Source organism: Protomyctophum parallelum, assembly GCF_964188405.1.
Source record: "Protomyctophum parallelum genome assembly, chromosome: 3".
NCBI classification, from domain to species: domain Eukaryota; kingdom Metazoa; phylum Chordata; class Actinopteri; order Myctophiformes; family Myctophidae; genus Protomyctophum; species Protomyctophum parallelum.
Window position 1 is genome coordinate 6697645 of NC_139698.1, and position 23217 is coordinate 6720861.

The 23217-nt window shown below is 47.2% G+C and overlaps 1 protein-coding gene across 1 annotated transcript; it reads left to right on the top strand.

Annotated features, from left to right (window-relative positions):
* Positions 1 to 2698: 2698 nt before the first annotated feature.
* LOC310856509 (beta-1,3-galactosyl-O-glycosyl-glycoprotein beta-1,6-N-acetylglucosaminyltransferase 3-like) lies at positions 2699 to 3976 on the top strand (the record flags this gene model as incomplete). The annotated part of the gene is made up of 1 exon (XM_083761981.1): positions 2699 to 3976. One exon carries the CDS (start codon positions 2699 to 2701, stop codon positions 3974 to 3976), a length of 1278 nt encoding a protein of 425 aa, XP_083618107.1.
* Positions 3977 to 23217: the final 19241 nt, after the last annotated feature.

Consider the following 23217-nt stretch of genomic DNA (forward strand, 5'->3'; position numbering starts at 1 on the left):
CGTCACGGCACCCTATAGTATAAAGTATACGACGTCACAGCACCCTATAGTATAAAGTATACGACGTCACGGCACCCTATAGTATAAAGTATACGACATCACGGCACCCTATAGTATAAAGTATACGACGTCACGGCACCCTATAGTATAAAGTATACGACGTCACGGCACCCTATAGTATAAAGTATACGACGTCATGGCACCCTATAGTATAAAGTATACGACGTCACGGCACCCTATAGTATAAAGTATACGACGTCACGGCACCCTATAGTATAAAGTATACGACGTCACGGCACCCTATAGTATAAAGTATACGACGTCACGGCACCCTATAGTATAAAGTATACGACGTCACGGCACCCTATAGTATAAAGTATACGACGTCACAGCACCCTATAGTATAAAGTATACGACGTCACAGCACCCTATAGTATAAAGTATACGACGTCACGGCACCCTATAGTATAAAGTATACGACGTCACAGCACCCTATAGTATAAAGTATACGACGTCACAGCACCCTATAGTATAAAGTATACGACGTCACAGCACCCTATAGTATAAAGTATACGACGTCACGGCACCCTATAGTATAAAGTATACGACGTCACGGCACCCTATAGTATAAAGTATACGACGTCACAGCACCCTATAGTATAAAGTATACGACGTCACAGCACCCTATAGTATAAAGTATACGACGTCACAGCACCCTATAGTATAAAGTATACGACGTCACGGCACCCTATAGTATAAAGTATACGACGTCACAGCACCCTATAGTATAAAGTATACGACGTCACGGCACCCTATAGTATAAAGTATACGACGTCACAGCACCCTATAGTATAAAGTATACGACGTCACGGCACCCTATAGTATAAAGTATACGACGTCACGGCACCCTATAGTATAAAGTATACGACGTCACAGCACCCTATAGTATAAAGTATACGACGTCACGGCACCCTATAGTATAAAGTATACGACGTCACGGCACCCTATAGTATAAAGTATACGACGTCACAGCACCCTATAGTATAAAGTATACGACGTCACAGCACCCTATAGTATAAAGTATACGACGTCACGGCACCCTATAGTATAAAGTATAGCACGACGTCACAGCACCCTATAGTATAAAGTATACGACGTCACGGCACCCTATAGTATAAAGTATACGACGTCACAGCACCCTATAGTATAAAGTATACGACGTCACAGCACCCTATAGTATAAAGTATACGACGTCACAGCACCCTATAGTATAAAGTATACGACGTCACAGCACCCTATAGTATAAAGTATACGACGTCACGGCACCCTATAGTATAAAGTATACGACGTCACGGCACCCTATAGTATAAAGTATACGACGTCACAGCACCCTATAGTATAAAGTATACAACGTCACGGCACCCTATAGTATAAAGTATACGACGTCACAGCACCCTATAGTATAAAGTATACGACGTCACAGCACCCTATAGTATAAAGTATACGACGTCACAGCACCCTATAGTATAAAGTATACGACGTCACAGCACCCTATAGTATAAAGTATACGACGTCACGGCACCCTATAGTATAAAGTATACGACGTCACAGCACCCTATAGTATAAAGTATACGACGTCACAGCACCCTATAGTATAAAGTATAGCACGACGTCACAGCACCCTATAGTATAAAGTATACGACGTCACGGCACCCTATAGTATAAAGTATACGACGTCACGGCACCCTATAGTATAAAGTATACGACGTCACGGCACCCTATAGTATAAAGTATACGACGTCACGGCAACCTATAGTATAAAGTATACGACGTCACGGCACCCTATAGTATAAAGTATACGACGTCACGGCACCCTATAGTATAAAGTATACGACGTCACGGCACCCTATAGTATAAAGTATACGACGTCACGGCACCCTATAGTATAAAGTATACGACGTCACGGCACCCTATAGTATAAAGTATACGACGTCACGGCACCCTATAGTATAAAGTATACGACGTCACGGCACCCTATAGTATAAAGTATACCCTATAGTATAAAGTATACGACGTCACGGCACCCTATAGTATAAAGTATACGACGTCACGGCACCCTATAGTATAAAGTATACGACGTCACGGCACCCTATAGTATAAAGTATACGACGTCACGGCACCCTATAGTATAAAGTATACGACGTCACGGCACCCTATAGTATAAAGTATACGACGTCACGGCACCCTATATTATAAAGTATACGACGTCACGGCACCCTATAGTATAAAGTATACGACGTCACGGCACCCTATAGTATAAAGTATAGCACGACGTCACGGCACCCTATAGTATAAAGTATACGACGTCACGGCACCCTATAGTATAAAGTATACGACGTCACGGCACCCTATAGTATAAAGTATAGCGCAGAAGACCATTCATTGCAGTTCTACAGATTGAGATACCAGAGACCAGAAGAGTATTGACTGATCCAGATACCAATCAGCGGCGCCACGTATACAGCTAAAGACCTGGACTGCCTAAGTGCACCAACAACGTCAAGGGGATATCCACGGAGTGAACCAGTTCGGAGATCAATACAAAGATATAAACTAAGATACATCAGCATAATATACAGTAAAAAGGGGTTCTTGCGTCTATACCGCAAGCTCCGCATAAAAAGGAATTTGTGTAGAAATGGACAGATGGATCTTTCGAGTTGGGCAGTTTAGTAGAAGAAAACCCCGGGCCGTCCTTCTAAGTGCTTTATTGGGGGCCATCCTTCTGAGTGGTTTCCTGCTTTACGAGTTGGGGCCACGTCACAGAGTGGCTGAGGAGGACTTGCCGGTCTGCTCGGCTCTCATCCGCGGAGAGCTTGTGGGCAAGAAAGACGAGATTGCTCAACTTCTACGACCTCAGGAGAGGCTATCGGAGGAGTTTTATCGTAGCGCGACAAAGGACTGCCAAGCATACAAGGTCATGAGAGGCTTCATCGCAGCGCCACTCAGCGCAGAAGAGCGAGACTTCCCCATCGCCTACTCCATGTCGATTCACGGCGACGTGGAGATGTTTGAGCGGCTCCTGCGTGCCGTGTACCACCCGCAGAACGTCTACTGTGTGCATGTGGACAAGAAGTCGGAGGAGGGGTTTCAGGAAGCTGTGACGGCGATCGTGTCCTGTTTCCCCAACGTGTTCGTCGCCAGCAAACTAGAAAGCGTGTCCTGGGGAACCTGGTCCATCGCGCAGGCCCAGTTAAACTGCATGGACGACCTGCTGAAGTCACCCGTCCAGTGGAAGTATCTGCTCAACACGTGCGGCGCGGACCTCCCCATCAAGACCAACGCGGAAATGGTCCAGGCAATGAAGGTGCTCAACGGGCAGAACAGTTTGGAGTCCCACGACGTGCCGGACAGAAAGAAGGTCCGCTGGCAGTACCATCACGAAGTCAACAATGACAACGATTACATCAATACCTTCGCCAATACGGGAATCAGGAAGACACCCCCACCAATCCCTATGTTCACAGGCAGCAGTTACTTTGTGGTCACCAGAGAATTTGTGAAACACGTGCTGGAGGACAAACAGGCTCAGGACTTCATGGAGTGGAGCAAGGACACGTTTGCCCCCGAAGAACAACTTTGGGCCAGTCTGAACAGGCTGAGCTCCGTGCCCGGGTCGGAGCCGGCCGACAGCAAGTACCACCGCTCTGACATGACCGCCATCGCTCGCCTGCAGCACTGGGGCGGTCATGAGCGTGAGGTACCCGCCCCGTACCCTCCATGCAAGGGGACACTCAGAAGAGACGTGTGTGTGTACGGGAGCGGCGACCTCCGCTGGTTGTTTCAACCCCTGCACCACCAGCTCATGGCGAACAAGTTTGATCCACAGGTGGACGACACTGCCATTAGATGTGTCGAGGCAATTCTCCGTTTCAAAGCGTTGAATGCAGTGGTGGCTAGGGATGGGTCCGATTAATCGATTAATCGATTATCGTTGATAGGACCCGAAATCGATTATGAAAATAAATAATCGATAATCGTTAGGTCAAATTATTCCACAACTACTGCTTTACTGAAACTTACAAGTGTGTTTTGTTTTTGTTTTGTTTTCCTGTTTATTTTTCTGTTAATTACCTTGTATTGATTGTATGCTTGTGGACCCTCTCGAAAACCAGATATTGTATCTCAAGGGGTATTCCAAATAAAGAATTTCAATCAATAAGCAAATTATCTAATTAAATATGTACAATAGAAAAAAGTTGTTAGCAGAAATGGATTCTACTGAGAAAATTACCATAGGATCAATTATTTATAAGACCACTGGTTACCAAATTGGGAAGGTTCATCTCCCAACAATGACCAGCCAGACATTATCCCACTTATTACACGGCTACTTACCGTTACCGGTACATAGTTGACACAAAAGGGGCTATAAGTAACATGGGTTTTAGTTAGGCTATTTAGCATACAAAATATGTCCGCGGGTATTTCCGCTAAAGAAAGTAGTTTCTTTTGATATGAGCCTCAGCCGAGTGCTCTGAGGCAGGCTTTGATCAAAGCTGCCGTCGATTAGACATCGGTCATTATCAAGAAATAACACCCCGCTGAATTGCGCGATTGACCAATCAGAATCAAGCATTTAAGCCAGCCGTGTAATAATGAAAAATATAATTTCACAAAATATTGTTTCAAGCTGTATCAATTCACGACGCATGATATTGTCACGATATTTTTGGCCCAATGCGGTTTTTAGGGGTTATTGTTCAAGTTATACTTAACAGTACAACCACCTACAGGATAACAGAAACTAAAATAAAAAGGAGTGACCGAATATTTAGAACAAACAAAATTCTAACGAAACATAAAGCATAAATTAAGGTATAGAACTGCAAATCATAGAATTCACTGTACAGTATGATATCTCTGAAAAGGCAATTTATCACGATATTTTATAACAACACGATAATTTATCACCCCCTTTACTTTACTTTACTACATTGGTTTATTTGGACGGGACAGAGTATATTAACCCATTTTGACCTGGGAACGATTCTGCAAATGTCTTCTACATCCTGACAGTTTTCTGAAAAAGCTATGTTTCTAAGTCAGTCGTTCTTCGATTTTTCAAAAATAGCTAAAGCATAGCATAATGCTAACACCAAAAGGGGTCCCCGCCCAAAATGGGTTAATGAACATTACAGTAAAAGATGTAGCGTAAAACATAAATCCAGCGGATGTACCTGGAGCGCGGCGAGCCTCTTGGCCTCCTTGCGGGCCAGGTGTCGACGCCGCGGCGGAGGGACGGGGCGGAGGGGCGTGGCGGCGGCGGGCGGAGGAGGAGGAGGAGCGACCTCGTCGTCGTAGAGGGAGAAGTAAGGGACGGAGGAGGAGGAGGGGGGAGGAGGAGGAGGCTGGGAGAGGAGGAGAGGCAGGGGAGGGAGGGACGACAGGGGAGCGGGAGGGAAGGGCTTCTCGCAGCGGCGGAAGAAGGTGGAGAAGGTGGGGGAGGCGGTGGGGGAGCGCGGGGAGAAGGCGGAGGAGGCGGTGGGGGAGGCGGAGGGGATGGCGATGATGGAGGAGGTCGGCGTCGGCGTCGTCTCACGTCGGCCGACGACGCCGACGGCGTAGTCGCTGAGGTCAGAGGAGGAGGTGACGCTGGCGTGGCGCGCGGGTGGTTTGGGGGGCATGGCGGTGGTGGCGGCATGGCGGTGGTTTGGGGCGTGGCCCCTCTCCACGGCGGGAGAGGGCGCCAGGGAGTCGGGCGTGGGGGGCTCCTCGTCGTCGCAGTCGGACGGCGCCGTGAGGTCCACGCCGCCGTCGTCGGAGAACTCCTGGGAGTCGGCGCCGCGGCCGCCGGAGCGGTACAGCTTCCACGGGACGCTGAGGTCCGCCGTGTTGTTGTTGTTGTTGTTCCCCACCTCGTCCAGGAGGCCCAGCTCGCCCTCCAGGCCCTTCTCGTGGAGGCGCGCCGCGTGCACCAGCCTCACCTGGTGAAATAGTCAAACGTCAAAAGTCGTAACGATTTGTCACACACCGCATTTGACCTCCATCTCTTCAAGGTTCAAGGTTTCTTTATTTTGTCTCCCAAGGGAGAAATGTATTTGTCTTGAGACCCCAAGGACCCGCCCTGCAGCATACAGATACAATACAATACAATACAAAACAATAGACAATACAAGACAACAAAAGGCACACAGTGACCCGTACAACGTTAGAAAACCACACACCAACATACCTATTGCAGAAGAGGAAGAACATCACCTCATAACCTTCGACCCCTACCCCATGTCTACCCTCTGTTAAGGAGTGTGATTGTCTTGGAGCAGTGAGCCACATGAGCCCAGAGTAATAATAGTGAGAGAGTGGCGTTGACTCTCATTGTAACAATGGAATGCGGAAGTGCTCGTTCTATCTCAATGGGATAGTTCCAGCCATAGGAGCCATGTTTGGAACTATATCGCCCATATAGGCACCTGCTTTGCGGCGAGATGAAAGCGTGTCGCTATAACGCTCCTACTCTACACCCTGCCACAGCCGCGCCGCGCTCGGGAATCATTTTGATTGGTTGATTTGACCCCCCCCCGATCCAACCCATTGATGCTGCGTGCCAAGCAGGGAGGCATTGGGTCCCATTTTTACAGTCTTTGTGGTATGACCCGGCCGAGGGATCGAACCCCGCCGGGACAACGCTCCACACGTCCCAAACTCTTCTCCCTTCTGGCTCCAAAACTGTGGAATGCACTTCCTATTGCAGTCAGCACTGCAGCATCACTCCCAATCTTCCACCGTAGTCTGAAAACCCACCTTTTCAGACTCCATCATGGCCCATAGCACTTACCCTACCCCCTTAGATAGCATTTCTGTTGACTTAGGCCCCTTTTCCACTATGGGGTGGAACCAGAACCAGAACCAGAACTTTCCAGGACCCAGAACTACCAAGAACCATGTGTAGTTCCAGAACCAAGTTCTGCTTCCGTTTCCATATAACCAGAACCCAGAACCTGTTAAGTCTGCCCCCCCCCCCCCTATTCCCCCACTGCTGAGTAGCTCAGCCGGCAGGGCCCCCTCCCCCTTGGCACGGCCGGGGGGGTCCCGGAATACAGAGATATTCATGTTTAAATAATGACTGGTTATTATTCAACAGTGGTGGAAAGTAGCTGTATATAGTATTCTACTTAAATACATTTCGGCCATTTGAAAATAGACAAACTACAAGCTCAATGAGACACGTGAGCTTGTAGATTGTCTATTTTCAAATTTATTTGCTTTATTGTACTTTTTTAAACCAATAATATGAACATATTTTTATATGCCACATGTGCCACAGCTGTGGCAGCCACATGCCACAGCTGTCACATATATTTCCTATACATAATAGATATACTGTATATGCACATACTGTAGTTTATATGAACATGGATATATGCAGCATACATTATATATAGGCTATATTTGCTGATATGGATTTCCTTTCCATGTGGTGAGTGGGACAACAGTAAAACACCCGTTTTAAATGCATTAGACCAGTTGTTCTCCAACCTTTACCTGTCTACAATATTTTGCTTAAACTGCAAGAGAAAAATATATCTCATATAGGCTATAGCTCATATGATAAATGATAACCCACCTTTTGAATATAGCATTTAACATTGTGTGGGTTGCAATTATAGTGCCTCTTGAGCAGATTGAGCAAATTGTGCCATAACATCCAGTCCAGTTGTAATGTCAATATCAAGAAATGTGCAAATACAAATAATTTAACCGTTGTGCTAGTTGAATTTAATTCTTCCAATGTGTAGTATTGTGTACAGCACATTTCTAGTAATGATATGCCTAATGCCTTGCCCTGAAAAAGAAAGAAAATTCTGTTCTGGCAATTTAGAATAGATTATATGGCGCTCTCGCGCGCGAGCACACGCACGCAAACACATACACGCACGCAAACACATACACATACACACACACACACGCACACCCACACACATCTGCAGTTAGCCTAGCTGTTAGCTGTAGTGTAGAACAACAACTGCAAGCAAACAACTCGTCGCGACAGCTTTATGGCTCTCTCTCTCTCTCCCTCACGCACACACAAGCTCTGTCTCTCCCTCTCTCGTGGCCATAGTGTTTCTGTGTGCTTTTCCAGGTTATTTTTCTGTGTGTCCGCTGTCGCTGTGTCGCACTTAGGAGTTTAAAATGTGCGCTGTTGTGTTGTGTGCGCTTCTCCTCGCTCCGGTCTCCTCAGTGCTCAGAGTGCTGTCACCTCAGCTCGACCAATCGAGAGCAGCAGCGCTGCTGGCCCCGCCCATAGGTTCCCAGAACTCAGCGTTAGTACTACCTCAAAAGCAGGGCCGAAAAAAGGTTCTGAGAACCTGGTCTGAAACCGTGCCGTACCGCGCTGTGCGCTGTGGAAACAAACCCAGAACTAAAAAAAATAGGTTCAGGTTCTGGATAGTTCTGGTTCCACCCCATAGTGGAAAAGGGGCCTTAGATAGCATCTGATACAGACTTATAGCATGTTATGTAGACCGCACTATAATTGTATTGTATATAGTCATAGCACGCCATAGTACATATGTATAGCATAGTAGTAAATATGTATAGTTTATATGTATAGTGTATGTATAGTTTCATTATATAGATATTCCACTGTTACTTTCTTAGCTTACGCATGTTTCATGATAAATGCTTTTATGTGATGTATTCCCATGCTTTTGTTCTTGCTTAAATGTTAGTCGCTCGGGATTAAGAGCGTCTGCTAAATGCCTAAATTGTAAATTGTAAACCCCGACCTCCCAGTTTCTGGGCGGACTCTACAAGGCCACTCTCTGGTAAAATATACCTCATTAATTATTTTATTGCCATCTATGTACACATTCGTACCCCCCGCATATGGGACGTTATCTGCCAGCTATACGAACATGTTCGTACCTAAGAAATATGCAATTAATAACGGCCAGTAATAATTGCGAATCCCTAGACTCCTTCAAAACCGCTCTCAAACTAGCCTTGTAAAAAAGTTAAAGTCCCACCCCCAATACTGTGTGCTTTTTCCCCTTTTTTGCATTCTTTAACTGTATATAATGATTTAAAATTTATATTTCTTTAAATGTTCTGATGAATTGAACATGGAGGACCCTGATGTAAACAAGTCTCAATTAGTGCTTTTTTTTTCCTGGTTTCATCCAGTAGCAGTTTTTGTATTGACCCGTACTTTCGTTTGAACTGTATCCATTCTACATACTGTGAACAACATTGTCAATCAATCAATCAATCAATCAATCAATCAATCAATCAATCAATCAATCAATCAATCAATCAATCAATCAATCACCTGTCGGTTGACCTTCTCCATGCGGTCCAGGTGGTCCAGCCGGTCCCTCAGAACCTCCCACTGCTGCTCCAGGTCCCAGCGCGCCACCTGTTGGTTTTGTTTTTTAGTTTAGTCATACATAGTCTTTGGAATGAAACTTAACCCATTCTGACCTGAGATCAGATTCATACGAGGTTTCCGCCGGACAAACACTGGGTCTGATGAACCCATTCTGACCTGAGATCAGATTCTAAAAATGTCAGTCGCTCTTCGATTTTTCAAAAAGTAGCAGACCTACAAGCTCGTATCGTGCCACTCGGTGGCGCGATATGAGCTTGTAGATCTGCTATTTTTCAATAGCTAAAGCATAACATGATGCTGACACCAAAATGGGTGCCCGGTCAGAATGGGTTAATATAGTTTTAGTCATATTTTAGTCATCTGAAATGTTTTAGTGTTAGTCTAAAATTTTAATCGACTAAATACCATATAACGATTTTAGTCGACTAAATTGTTTACAAGAATGCATTTTTTGCGGGTCTTATGGACGTCGTGATGGCAGATTTTACACTAGGTTGCATGCTGAAAATAGCAGATCTACAAGCTCACAATGTGTCGCGGGCTGCGACGCGTTGTGAGCTTGTAGATCTGCTATATTTTCAGCATCGAGTCTACCAAAGTATTAGGTGAGAATGCGACCTAAGTCTACGTCTTATCTGTTGACTAAACTGTCAGTATATTTAGTGATAGTTTTTAGTCATGATGGCTTTCGTTTGTCTGTCGTTTTCGTCAGTGAAAAAAAGGTATAGTCGACGAACATATTTCGTCATGGTTTATTTTTCTTCATTTTTCATGATTTTAATTTTTTTTTTAATCCTCCAAAATCATGAAAAACGACAGACTATATATAGTCTGTCTTCCCAAACCATGAACTAATAGCATGACGTTTTTTTCATGATTTTATTTATTTTTTTAATCCTCCAAAATCATGAAACACGACAGACTAATAGTCTGTCTTCCGAAAACATGAACTAATAGCATGTCGTTTTTTTCATGATTATTTTTTTTATTTATTAAATCCTCCAAAATCATGAATAACGACAGACTATATAGTCTGTCTTCCGAAACCATGAACTAATAGCATGTCGTTTTTTTCATGATTTTTTTTTTTTATGAAATCCTCCAAAATCATGAATAACGACAGACTATAATATAGTCTGTCTTCCCAAACCATGAACTAATAGCATGTCGTTTTTTTCATGATTTTAATGTTTCTTTGTAATCCTCCAAAATCATGAATAACGACAGACTATAATATAGTCTGTCTTCCCAAACCATGGACTAATAGCATGTCGTTTTTTTTCATGATTTTAATTTGTCTTTGTAATCCTCTAAAATCATGAAAAACGACAGACTATAATTATAGTCTTGTCTTCCCAAACCATGGACTGGTCCATCGCTGACCTGCACCACCTGGCTGAAGCGCTCCATCTTCCCGAACTCGCCCAGGGACTCCAGGAAGTCGAGGAGGCCCAGGCGCGTCACCTCGGAGCCCATGTGTCCCGTCTCGTGGCCCTTCACGCCCAGGTAGTCGGAGGAGGAGGTGGTGGAGGTGGGGGTCCCCGGGGCCGACGGGTAGCCCTCGTCCGGGGAGCACGGAGGGAGCAGCATGGGGGAGGTGGAGGCAGAGGTGGTGGTGGTGGTGGTGGTGGTGGTGGGAGGAGGAGGGGGACGGAGGACGGCTTTGAGGGGGAGCGGGGAGAGGGGGGAGGTGGGAGATTGGTCCTGGACATACAAATATATAATATCACGTTAAGCTTCGTTCAGACCTAAAGAAGCTAGAAAAAAAAGCATGCAAAAAAAAAAAGCTGTTCATTCCAAGCTTCAAAACGCAAAAGCTGCTCTGCATAGAGATTTTCAAGCAGTATCACGATATACACGATATTGTCACAATGTTTTCCCATGCATTTTTCTTTCAGGGGTTATTGTACAAAGTTTACTTAATTGTACAACCACCTACGAATACTGGACTACTCGCCCCGGTGCGTGCCCGTTTTTCCTCCCGGAATTTTCCCCAGTGAGGGGGATAACTTTGTAATATGCTATTGGCTGTTTGTATTCTTTTTGGAAAAATATAAAAAGATACTCCTGTGGAAAGGCTATATTATTTGACTTATATTGAACCTATAAACAATTTAGTATTATTTAGTATATGTAAGGTTTTGCCCCCTCAAATGGTACCTCGTCAGATAATTCCCACATATCCTACAACAACTTCTGTGAACAGACTTCACTGTAGTAGCTTTTCATAAATTATATTTGTACATAGGCTGTTCTGCTGTCATGAAAGTTTATAGTTAGAGAAATTCAAAGTCCAGCCGTCTGCTGTCCAGCCTCTCCCACCCCTCACTGGGTCTGCTGTCCAGCCTCTCCCACCCCTCACTGGGTCTGCTGTCCAGCCTCTCCCACCCCTCACTGGGTCTGCTGTCCAGCCTCTCCCACCCCTCACTGGGTCTGCTGTCCAGCCTCTCCCACCCCTCACTGGGTCTGCTGTCCAGCCTCTCCCACCCCTCACTGGGTCTGCTGTCCAGCCTCTCCCACCCCTCACTGGGTCTGCTGTCCAGCCTCTCCCACCCCTCACTGGGTCTGCTGTCCAGCCTCTCCCACCCCTCACTGGGTCTGCTGTCCAGCCTCTCCCACCCCTCACTGGGTCTGCTGTCCAGCCTCTCCCACCCCTCACTGGGTCTGCTGTCCAGCCTCTCCCACCCCTCACTGGGTCTGCTGTCCAGCCTCTCCCACCCCTCACTGGGTCTGCTGTCCAGCCTCTCCCACCCCTCACTGGGTCTGCTGTCCAGCCTCTCCCACCCCTCACTGGGTCTGCTGTCCAGCCTCTCCCACCCCTCACTGGGTCTGCTGTCCAGCCTCTCCCACCCCTCACTGGGTCTGCTGTCCAGCCTCTCCCACCCCTCACTGGGTCTGCTGTCCAGCCTCTCCCACCCCTCACTGGGTCTGCTGTCCAGCCTCTCCCACCCCTCACTGGGTCTGCTGTCCAGCCTCTCCCACCCCTCACTGGGTCTGCTGTCCAGCCTCTCCCACCCCTCACTGGGTCTGCTGTCCAGCCTCTCCCACCAACCCCTCACTGGGTCTGCTGTCCAGCCTCTCCCACCCCTCACTGGGTCTGCTGTCCAGCCTCTCCCACCCCTCACTGGGTCTGCTGTCCAGCCTCTCCCACCAACCCCTCACTGGGTCTGCTGTCCAGCCTCTCCCACCCCTCACTGGGTCTGCTGTCCAGCCTCTCCCACCCCTCACTGGGTCTGCTGTCCAGCCTCTCCCACCCCTCACTGGGTCTGCTGTCCAGCCTCTCCCACCAACCCCTCACTGGGTCTGCTGTCCAGCCTCTCCCACCCCTCACTGGGTCTGCTGTCCAGCCTCTCCCACCCCTCACTGGGGAAGATTCTGGGAGGAAAACAGAAACGGGGCGAGTAGTCTTGTTACCCCACCTACAGGGTAACAGGAAAAAGGAGTAACAAAACATTTAGACCAAAATTCTACAAAAGTATAAATTAACCCATTTTGGCCTGACGTCAAAATTAGAAAAATAATCTTGACAGTTTTCTGAAATACCTCATGTTTCTGTATCAGTGGTGCTCCATATTTCATGTCAAGGACCCCAAAAGTTATATGTAATCGGCCACCGACCCCCCCCCCATGTGAAAATATGTTATTCCAGTAAACCCTCAGAATCAAAGATTTGAGTTAAAAACGTTCACTCTGAAAGAAAATACTAGTATACATTCAAAGATTTGTGCCGCATTTTCATGATTTTTCAAAAATAGGAGAGCTACAAGTATAGAGCGTCGCAGTCCCTCCCCCTTTCAGAACGACGAGTGGCCCAGGAAATGAATCGCAATGCATTTTTCCCATAGGCTTTTCTTAAAGTATTTATTTAAAGACGGACAAAGCCAACTCGGATCGTGACAAATCATGACAATGAACACAATGTTTTGGGCCGATCAAATAATTTATAAGAAGAAAAACAAAACAAATAGTGTTATGTCTCCTGCCTTTATTTTCTTCTTTCTAATGATTTGATCGGCCCCAAAATATTGTGTTCATTGTCATGATTTGTCACGATCCGAGTTGGCTTTGTCCGCGGCGTAACCGTCTTTAAATAAATACTTTAAGAAAAGCCTATGGGCAAAATGCATTGGGATTTATTTCCTGGGCCACTCGTCGTTCTGAAAGGGGGAGGGACTGCGACGCTCTATAGAACACCACATGGAAGCTCTACCTGGACGGCGAGCGGAGGCCTGGCGGCCGAGGGGGTCAGGTTCAGCTCCTCCAGGAGGTCGTGGCAGGAGGAGGACAGGTCGGCGCAGTCCGACTCCAGGTCGGAGCAGGAGCTGATGGAGGTGGAGGAGGAGGAGGAGGTGGAGGAGGTGGAGGAGGTGAGGGAGAAGTCCAGCAGGGAGGCGGGGCAGTCGCAGCAGGACGGCACCAGCGTGTCGTCGTCATCGTCGTCGTCGTCGACGTCGTCGTCGACCTCGTCCTCCACGCTGTCGCTGATCTCAGCGCTGCTGCTGCTCTCCTCCTCCTCTTCCTCTTCCTCGTCCTCGTAGGGCTGTGGCGATTACACGTTTGGGGGTTATCGTTCGATTTCAATAAAGAACGTCTTGCTTATGCCTGTGGTGTGTGGGCTCCATCCAATCTACTGAAGTTTCTTTTAGCCCAGCACCCAGCCTGTCGATGTCTGCTCTGGGGGATATCTTTCACAATAAGAAATGTACATATTCTCTAGACATTCTAATGATCACAAATATGATCTGTAATTACAGGCATTTTGCTTACTTTTTTCAGGGTTAAAGGTTAAAGGTCAAGGTCAAAGGGTAAACAATATTAAAAAAAACGAGAGATTTTGAAGTTGTGTGAATTCCTGCCTCTGTGGCGGGCAGGCGGGGCGTGACCATGTCTAGAGATGGACGTAGTTTAGAATCATGCGTTTTGGGATAGCGTTAGTAATGTTCTGACCTAACGACACGATACCATACCTTGGCGTAGGCTTGGGCAATATACCGATATTACCGTTTACCGCAATATTTGAAATAAATATCGGTAATATCGCGGAGTATATAAATAATACCGAATACCATCATATGAATAATAATAATAATAATGAATAATAATAAAAAAGGTTTTTTTTTTAAATAAACGTCTACATTACTGTATGTGTGTCTGTGTGATGAATTTACGATTATTTCATTTTAAACAACTATATTTGTATATTTGCCTAATAACTTAGTGTCCATGCATTGACTGCATGGCACTGACGCTGGCGACGAGGCGACAGCAGCATTGTCGGACTGTCAAGGAATTTGGGTGGTTAAACATAGAAAAACACCTCAGGCAGTTATAGCTCTTATCTGTAACTGGGGGCAGCTATGTTTAGGCACAGCTGTGGTTTACTGTCTGCCTCAAGGCAGTTATAGCTCTTATCTGTTGTGAGGGTAGCTATGTTTAAACACAGCTGTCTGCCTTATTGCTTTAGACCTGTGTTTGCCTTCTCCACCTGTTAAATCAGTGTTGCCTTAAGACGTTTCCCTTGGTTGGGGGTAGGGGAGGGTGGAGACTAATTTCAGTATATGTAGGCTGTCTGCTCTAATGTATACTGTGACACACGGCTGGTTTTTCCATACATGTCATCTGTACTACTGGTATACATTGACTGTGGTACCTCAATTATATTACTCAATCTTTAAAACGCTTCTCTGCCTCAATTGATTGTCTTTCTCTCTTCACTGACTGAGTTCCCAATACAGATTGCATGGACAGGACCGCCTCCGCCCAGGAAAGCAAACAAAACATGGCGCCGGTGAGAGTAACAAGCCCTAGCAAGTCGGTTCGTTAAAAAGAACAACTGTAAATACTGCTGTTTGGCAGCATTTCGGGTTCCAGCCAAATGAAAAATGCAGATCATCGATAATACCGCAATAATATTATTCACGGCATCAATACCGATATAAAAAAAATCAATATCGCCGGCCCAATCCTACCTTGGCGTCCGTCCCCCCTCCTCCTCCTCCTCCTCCTCCTCCATTCCCATCATGCCTCTGGGGGGGCGGCGGGGGGGTGCCGGGGGGCAGCTGGAGGCGGAGCTGGCGGCGGATGGACACGGCGTTGTTGTTGTTGTGGTTGTGGTTGAACATGCTGTTGGAGTCCTGCGGCGAGCGGCCGTCGCAGCACAGGCAGGGCAGGCTGGGCTCGTTGAGGTTGGCGTCCAGGGCCAGCAGGGGGACGGGGGAGGGGGAGGAGGAGGGGGGGGGGGGCGAGGAGGCGGAGATGGAGGAGGGGAGGAGGGCGAGGGGAGGAGCTTGTTGCGGGGCGGCGGCGGCGGCGGGACGGCGCGGGGCTTTGGACGCCGCGCCGACAGCCGCCGCCTTTGACGCCGTCGTCGTCCCGCCAGTCGTCCCGCCGCGGGGGATTATCCGCGGTTTGGTTTTGCCGCCGCCGCCGCGGTTGGCCGGGGATGGCGCGGCGGCGGCAGCAGCAGACGACGACGACGCCAGCGTCTTTTGATGAGGTCCGATGAGGCGGGATTGGCCGGGATTATTGGGCGCCTGCTGCTGCTGGCGGTGTGTTCGGGGCTGGACCCCCCCGGCCCTGGTGGTGGTGGTGGTGGTCCGACTAGGGGGGTCTTTGGGGAGGCGGTGGCGTGGGGAGGAAGCGGCGACGACGGTGTTCATGTTTTTATCCTCCCTGCGGAAGCCGCCGCCGCCGCCGGGGGTCGGCTTGGCTTCCGCCGCCGTGGCGGTGGGGCCGTTAGGACCGCCCCCGCGGTCGCTAGGACCGCCCCCGCCGCGCCTCCACGGCCTGCATGGCTGAGCCGCTCGACCCACGGACTGCATGGTGACCAAACCCAGTCGATGACGGCGTGACGGTCAATTATTTCCGTTGCTATAGAAACAAGCAGTTTTCAGGGTTTTTTTTTTCTTTCTCCTCTTCTATAGTGTGTGCTCTGAGTCTCTGGCAATCACATCTTGGCTCGCATCCCAGACTCCTGAAACATCAAAGAGAGAGACAATGAGTCAACTGTACTGGTGACAGGCAGGAAGGAAGGAAGGCACACGGGCTCGTCAGCAGCCAATTAGATATATTATACAACCAAACCAAAGAACCCAGAACCAGAACCTCAACCTGGACCTGAGCCCACACTGCTACACCTCCATTAAGGCAGGATTCTGCTGCACTCACATGCAGTTTTGACCCCCCTCCGGGTAACAGATAAGATTGCGCAGAAATTGAGTATCTTTTATTTCTCGTTTGGCCTCTCTCTATCTCTCTCCCTCTCCATTTCCCTCATCATCCTCATCATCCTCATCATCATCATCATCATCACCTCTTACTCACTGTCTCTCCCTCTCATTGTCTTCTCCTATGTCACCCTCTAGTCTACATGGCTCTGTTTCATCGTCATGTATTACTTTACCTCATTTTGGACTGAGGTTGATAAAAGAAAAGGCTTCTAAATCCTAAGAGTTTTCTGAAAAACCTATGTTTCTATATGTCAGTGGGTGCTCATCCTTTTTCATGTCAAGGACCCCCAGAATTATCTGTATTTGGCCACGGACCCCCCCCCCCCCCCCCCCCCATCCCAGAAGCTAAGCTAAGGGTTCTCAAAGTTGATTTAATGGGCGCATTAAATCAATGCGCCCGCCCAGCGAATTGCAGCTCCAAAGCCCATTTCAAGGTGGCACGGCGCCATCTTGGAAGGTTCTAGATGTAACTAGATGTAGCCAAAACACCCTTTGGAGGATCGGCAACCAACGTATAGGTATGATTACTTCTTTAAGATTTTCGATTCTGTCCATTAAAATAGAGGGGGAACACTTTGCATGACGTCCCAACTGGGAATTACATTGAGTGTTGCTCAATAGACGCTCCCAGGCTGTAGAGTAGACTGTTCCGTCTTTTAATGAATCTCCGTCCCTGGCGATGAACGGGATTATTTGATAGGGCGGAGATCTCCGTCTTTGGTGTTAAATTGCGTCACAATAATTTTAACCACTGTAACCATTCTTTATACTTTGCCTATTCAAAAAATAGCAGATATATACAATCTCACCTCACCTTGTGCCACGCTGTGAGCTTGTACATCTGCCATTTAAAAAACTAAACAATCGTGAACATTCTGGAGGTTTCTAACACAAACTATTTCCGAGATGGGGGTCCGGCGTTCCGAGATGCGGGTCCGGCGTTCCGCACACAAACACATGTCAGTGGGTCTCAAATGATTGAGATCCACAGATCTTTCTAGAGACCACTGTTTCTCAACATCAGGTCTGGGGAGTTCCAAGTGGGGCTGCCACAAACTGACCATCAGCCAAATCGATTATTCGGCAGCTCTCCCGATTATTTTTTAATTAATATCACATAAAACGTCTAAGTTAGTACGTTAGTATATTTTATATTATACACACATGGTCACATACCATTACATGTTGAGTGCATGCTTTGATGGTTAAAGGAGAATTCCATACTAAAAGGCTTTCTTACCTTTCTTTGTAGTCGTTACGTCCCCACCAAAGATGTCCAGGTGTTATTTTGTGCAAAAGCTCCTTATTGGCTATTTCCCCTACCAAGAGCCCTACATGAATTGCATTGAATTGAATGGGAATTGAATGGGGCTATGGGGTGTTGTGCTAATTCGCTTAATAATAATATCCCAAGCGGCACACTTTACTACTTATTTCGATGGAAATAAGCGAATTAGCATAACACCCCATAGCCCCATTCAATTCCCATTCAATGCAATGCAATTCATTGAGCGCTTATGGTAGGGAAAATAGCCAATAAGGAGTTTTTGCACAAAAAAACACCTGGACCTCTTTGGTGGGGACGTAACGACTACAAAGAAAGGTAAGAAAGATAAGAAAACCTTCTAGCATGGAATTCTCCTTTAAGTCAACGTTTCAACGTTTGTGGAGATTTTCTCAGGCACTTTGAAGAAGCCATTGATTTTGACTGAACAACCGAACACATGCATGCACCCGTAACTCGGACGGCGCTGAGTCGGCTCAAGCGCACTTCACAACGTTCGTCACCTGCAGGCGACTCGCTCGCTTTAGCTCGCCCGGCGGCGGTGCCTCTCGTGGCTCAAGTTGAGTTGAGGCGGCGCGCCTCCGTCGCGGTCATAACATAACAGTAGCCGTCATCAACCCACAGAATAACGACAAAACACCGGTCAGTATCACTCCACCTGCTTAGACCAATCAATAGTCTGATTGAACGTGATAATGTCCCATTCAGTGCATTCACAGCATCCGAATGGCGTGCTTTGTAGTTGCAAACTTGCAGGTTAAAAACTACAGCAGATTAACCCATTCTGAACGGGCACCCATTTTGGTGTCAGCATCATGTTATGCTTTAGCTATTTAAAAATAGCAGATCTACAAGCTCATATCGCGCCACCGAGTGGCGCGATATGAGCTTGTAGGTCTGCTATTTTTGAAAAATCGAAGAGCGACTGACATTTTTAGAATCTGATCTCAGGTCAGAATGGGTTCATCAGACCAGTGTGTGTCCGGCGGAAACCTCGTATGAATCTGATCTCAGGTCAGAATGTGTTAAGTAAAAACATGGCAGACTAGTAAGCAACACAGCTGCCCCAAACAAATGAATAATGAGTGTGTTAGATGTCCATACTATGAGCACCATTTACACTGGCAGCCACATCTAGCCTGAATCTAGATCAGATCTGTGGCACATACAGATTTGTTTAACCCATTCTGACCTGAGATCAGATTCATACGAGGTTTCCGCCGGACACACACTGGTCCTGATGAACCCATTCTGACCTGAGATCAGATTCTAAAAATGTCAGTCGCTCTTCGATTTTTTTCAAAAATAGCAGACCTACAAGCTCGTATCGCGCCACTCGGTGGCGCGATATGAGCTTGTAGATCTGCTATTTTTCAATAGCTAAAGCATAACACGATGCTGACACCAAAATGGGTGCCCGGTCAGAATGGGTTAAATAAGTCGTTATGCAGACAGGTCACATGGAATCCAATTTTGACAAATGTGACTTGAGTCACATTCGTTTCATTCATTTGAGGATCGAGATCTGTCTCATTCTGAATGCAATAAACTGATCTAAATCAGATTCCATGTGACTTGAGTCACATTTAGTTTCATTCATTTGAGGATCAAATTAATGAAATGCAATAATGCAATAAACTGATCTAAATCAGATTCCATGTGACTTGTTTTGTGTTTTAGACTTATTTAACCAAATCAGATTCCAATCTGGACGTGGCACAGATCAGATTCAGGCTGGGTTTGGCTGCCAGTCTGAACACACAGATCTGTGACAGATCAGATCTGGTCACTTATGCAGTATGCAGTGTGAACGGTCGGGCCAAAAGATCAGATTTGAGAAATGAATCAGATTTGAATCAGAGTTGACTGGATGTGACTGCAGTCTAAACGGGGCCTTGTCAAGAGCCAATGTGCAAGCATGATATTATAGAGTGAGTCAGACAGTATTGACAGTAAGTAACCTAAGCTTATAACACATCCATTATTCATTTGATTCATGCAGCTGTGTCGCTTACATCAGTGGTTCCCAAAGTGGGGTCTGGGGACCTCCAGCGGTCCTTGGGGGAGTTACAGTTACTGCGTTCGTAATAATATACAAAGTTATAACACATTAGCTGAACCTCAGTTGAACAGAGACGTCATGAACAACAAGAAGAGCATCATATTATAATATAGCCTATACACATCTGACCCTGCAGCTGGGAAACGGCGAGGAGAAAAGAAAAGCACATTTCTGACATCAGCAATATACGCGTTCCCTCCAGCAGCCAATGAAACACCATGCTGCAACTGGAGCGTGAGATCCTTCCTGATCCGTCCTTCATCCACACTCCCCATGATCGTAGCCTCTAGACCACGGTAAAATAAAATGGTAAATGGTGCATTTATATAGCGCCTTTATCCAAGGCGCTTTACAGAGATTGTGCATTACATTCACCCATTCACACACACACATTCATACACCGATGGCAGCGGAAACCATGCAAGGCACCAACTAGCACATCGGGAGCAATTAGGGGTTCAGTGTCTTGCTCAAGGACACTTCGACAGTAACTCTGGGGGAGCCCGGGTTCGAACTGGCAACCTTACGGTTACCATCCAGGCACTCTACCCCTGAGCCACCGCCGCCCCACTTATCACACCCACAATAACACAGCCTGACGCCTCTATAGACCACGGTGTGTCGCTTATCACACCCACAATAACACAACCTGACGCCTCTATAGACCACGGTGTGTCGCTTATTATCACACCCACAATAACACAACCTGACGCCTCTATAGACCACGGTGTGTCGCTTATCACACCCACAATAACACAACCTGACGCCTCTATAGACCACGGTGTGTCGCTTATCACACCCACAATAACACAACCTGACGCCTCTACAGACCACGGTGTGTCACTTATTATCACACCCACAATAACACAACCTGACACCTCTACAGACCACGGTGTGTCGCTTATCACACCCACAATAACACAACCTGACACCTCTACAGACCACGGTGTGTCACTTATCACACCCACAATAACACAACCTGACGCCTCTATAGACCACGGTGTGTCACTTAATATAACACCCACAATAACACAACCTGACACCTCTACAGACCACGGTGTGTCGCTTATCACACCCACAATAACACAACCTGACGCCTCTATAGACCACGGTGTGTCGCTTATCACACCCACAATAACACAACCTGACGCCTCTATAGACCACGGTGTGTCGCTTAATATAACACCCACAATAACACAACCTGACGCCTCTATAGACCACGGTGTGTCGCTTATCACACCCACAATAACACAACCTGACGCCTCTATAGACCACGGTGTGTCGCTTATTATCACACCCACAATAACACAACCTGACACCTCTATAGACCACGGTGTGTCGCTTTAATCACACCCACAATAACACAACCTGACACCTCTATAGACCACGGTGTGTCGCTTATTATCACACCCACAATAACACAACCTGACGCCTCTATAGACCACGGTGTGTCGCTTATCACACCCACAATAACACAACCTGACGCCTCTATAGACCACGGTGTGTCGCTTATCACACCCACAATAACACAACCTGACGCCTCTATAGACCACGGTGTGTCTCTTATCACACCCACAATAACACAGCCTGACACCTCTATAGACCACGGTGTGTCGCTTATCACACCCACAATAACACAACCTGACGCCTCTATAGACCACGGTGTGTCGCTTATTATCACACCCACAATAACACAACCTGACACCTCTATAGACCACGGTGTGTCGCTTATCACACCCACAATAACACAACCTGACGCCTCTACAGACCACGGTGTGTCGCTTATCACACCCACAATAACACAACCTGACGCCTCTATAGACCACGGTGTGTCGCTTATCACACCCACAATAACACAACCTGACGCCTCTATAGACCACGGTGTGTCGCTTATCACACCCACAATAACACAACCTGACGCCTCTATAGACCACGGTGTGTCGCTTATCACACCCACAATAACACAACCTGACGCCTCTATAGACCACGGTGTGTCGCTTATTATCACACCCACAATAACACAACCTGACGCCTCTATAGACCACGGTGTGTCGCTTATCACACCCACCATAACACAACCTGACGCCTCTATAGACCACGGTGTGTCGCTTATCACACCCACAATAACACAACCTGACACCTCTACAGACCACGGTGTGTCGCTTATCATACCCACAATAACACAACCTGACGCCTCTATAGACCACGGTGTGTCGCTTATCACACCCACAATAACACAACCTGACACCTCTATAGACCACGGTGTGTCGCTTATCACACCCACAATAACACAACCTGACGCCTCTACAGACCACGGTGTGTCGCTTAATATAACACCCACAATAACACAACCTGACGCCTCTATAGACCACGGTGTGTCGCTTATCACACCCACAATAACACAACCTGACACCTCTACAGACCACGGTGTGTCACTTATTATCACAACCACAATAACACAACCTGACGCCTCTATAGACCACGGTGTGTCGCTTATCACACCCACAATAACACAACCTGACACCTCTGTAGACCACGGTGTGTCGCTTATCACACCCACAATAACACAACCTGACACCTCTATAGACCACAGTGTGTCGCTTATCACACCCACAATAACACAGCCTGACGCCTCTACAGACCACGGTGTGTCACTATATCACACCCACAATAACACAACCTGACGCCTCTACAGACCACGGTGTGTCGCTTATCACACCCACAATAACACAACCTGACGCCTCTACAGACCACGTTGTGTCACTATATCACACCCACAATAACACAACCTGACGCCTCTACAGACCACGGTGTGTCGCTTATCACACCCACAATAACACAACCTGACGCCTCTATAGACCACGGTGTGTCGCTTATCACACCCACAATAACACAACCTGACACCTCTATAGACCACGGTGTGTCGCTTATCACACCCACAATAACACAACCTGACACCTCTATAGACCACGGTGTGTCGCTTATCACACCCACAATAACACAACCTGACACCTCTACAGACCACGGTGTGTCGCTTATCACACCCACCATAACACAACCTGACACCTCTACAGACCACGGTGTGTCGCTTATCACACCCACAATAACACATCCTGACACCTCTATAGACCACGGTGTGTCGCTTATCACACCCACAATAACACAACCTGACACCTCTATAGACCACGGTGTGTCGCTTATCACACCCACAATAACACAACCTGACACCTCTGTAGACCACGGTGTGTCG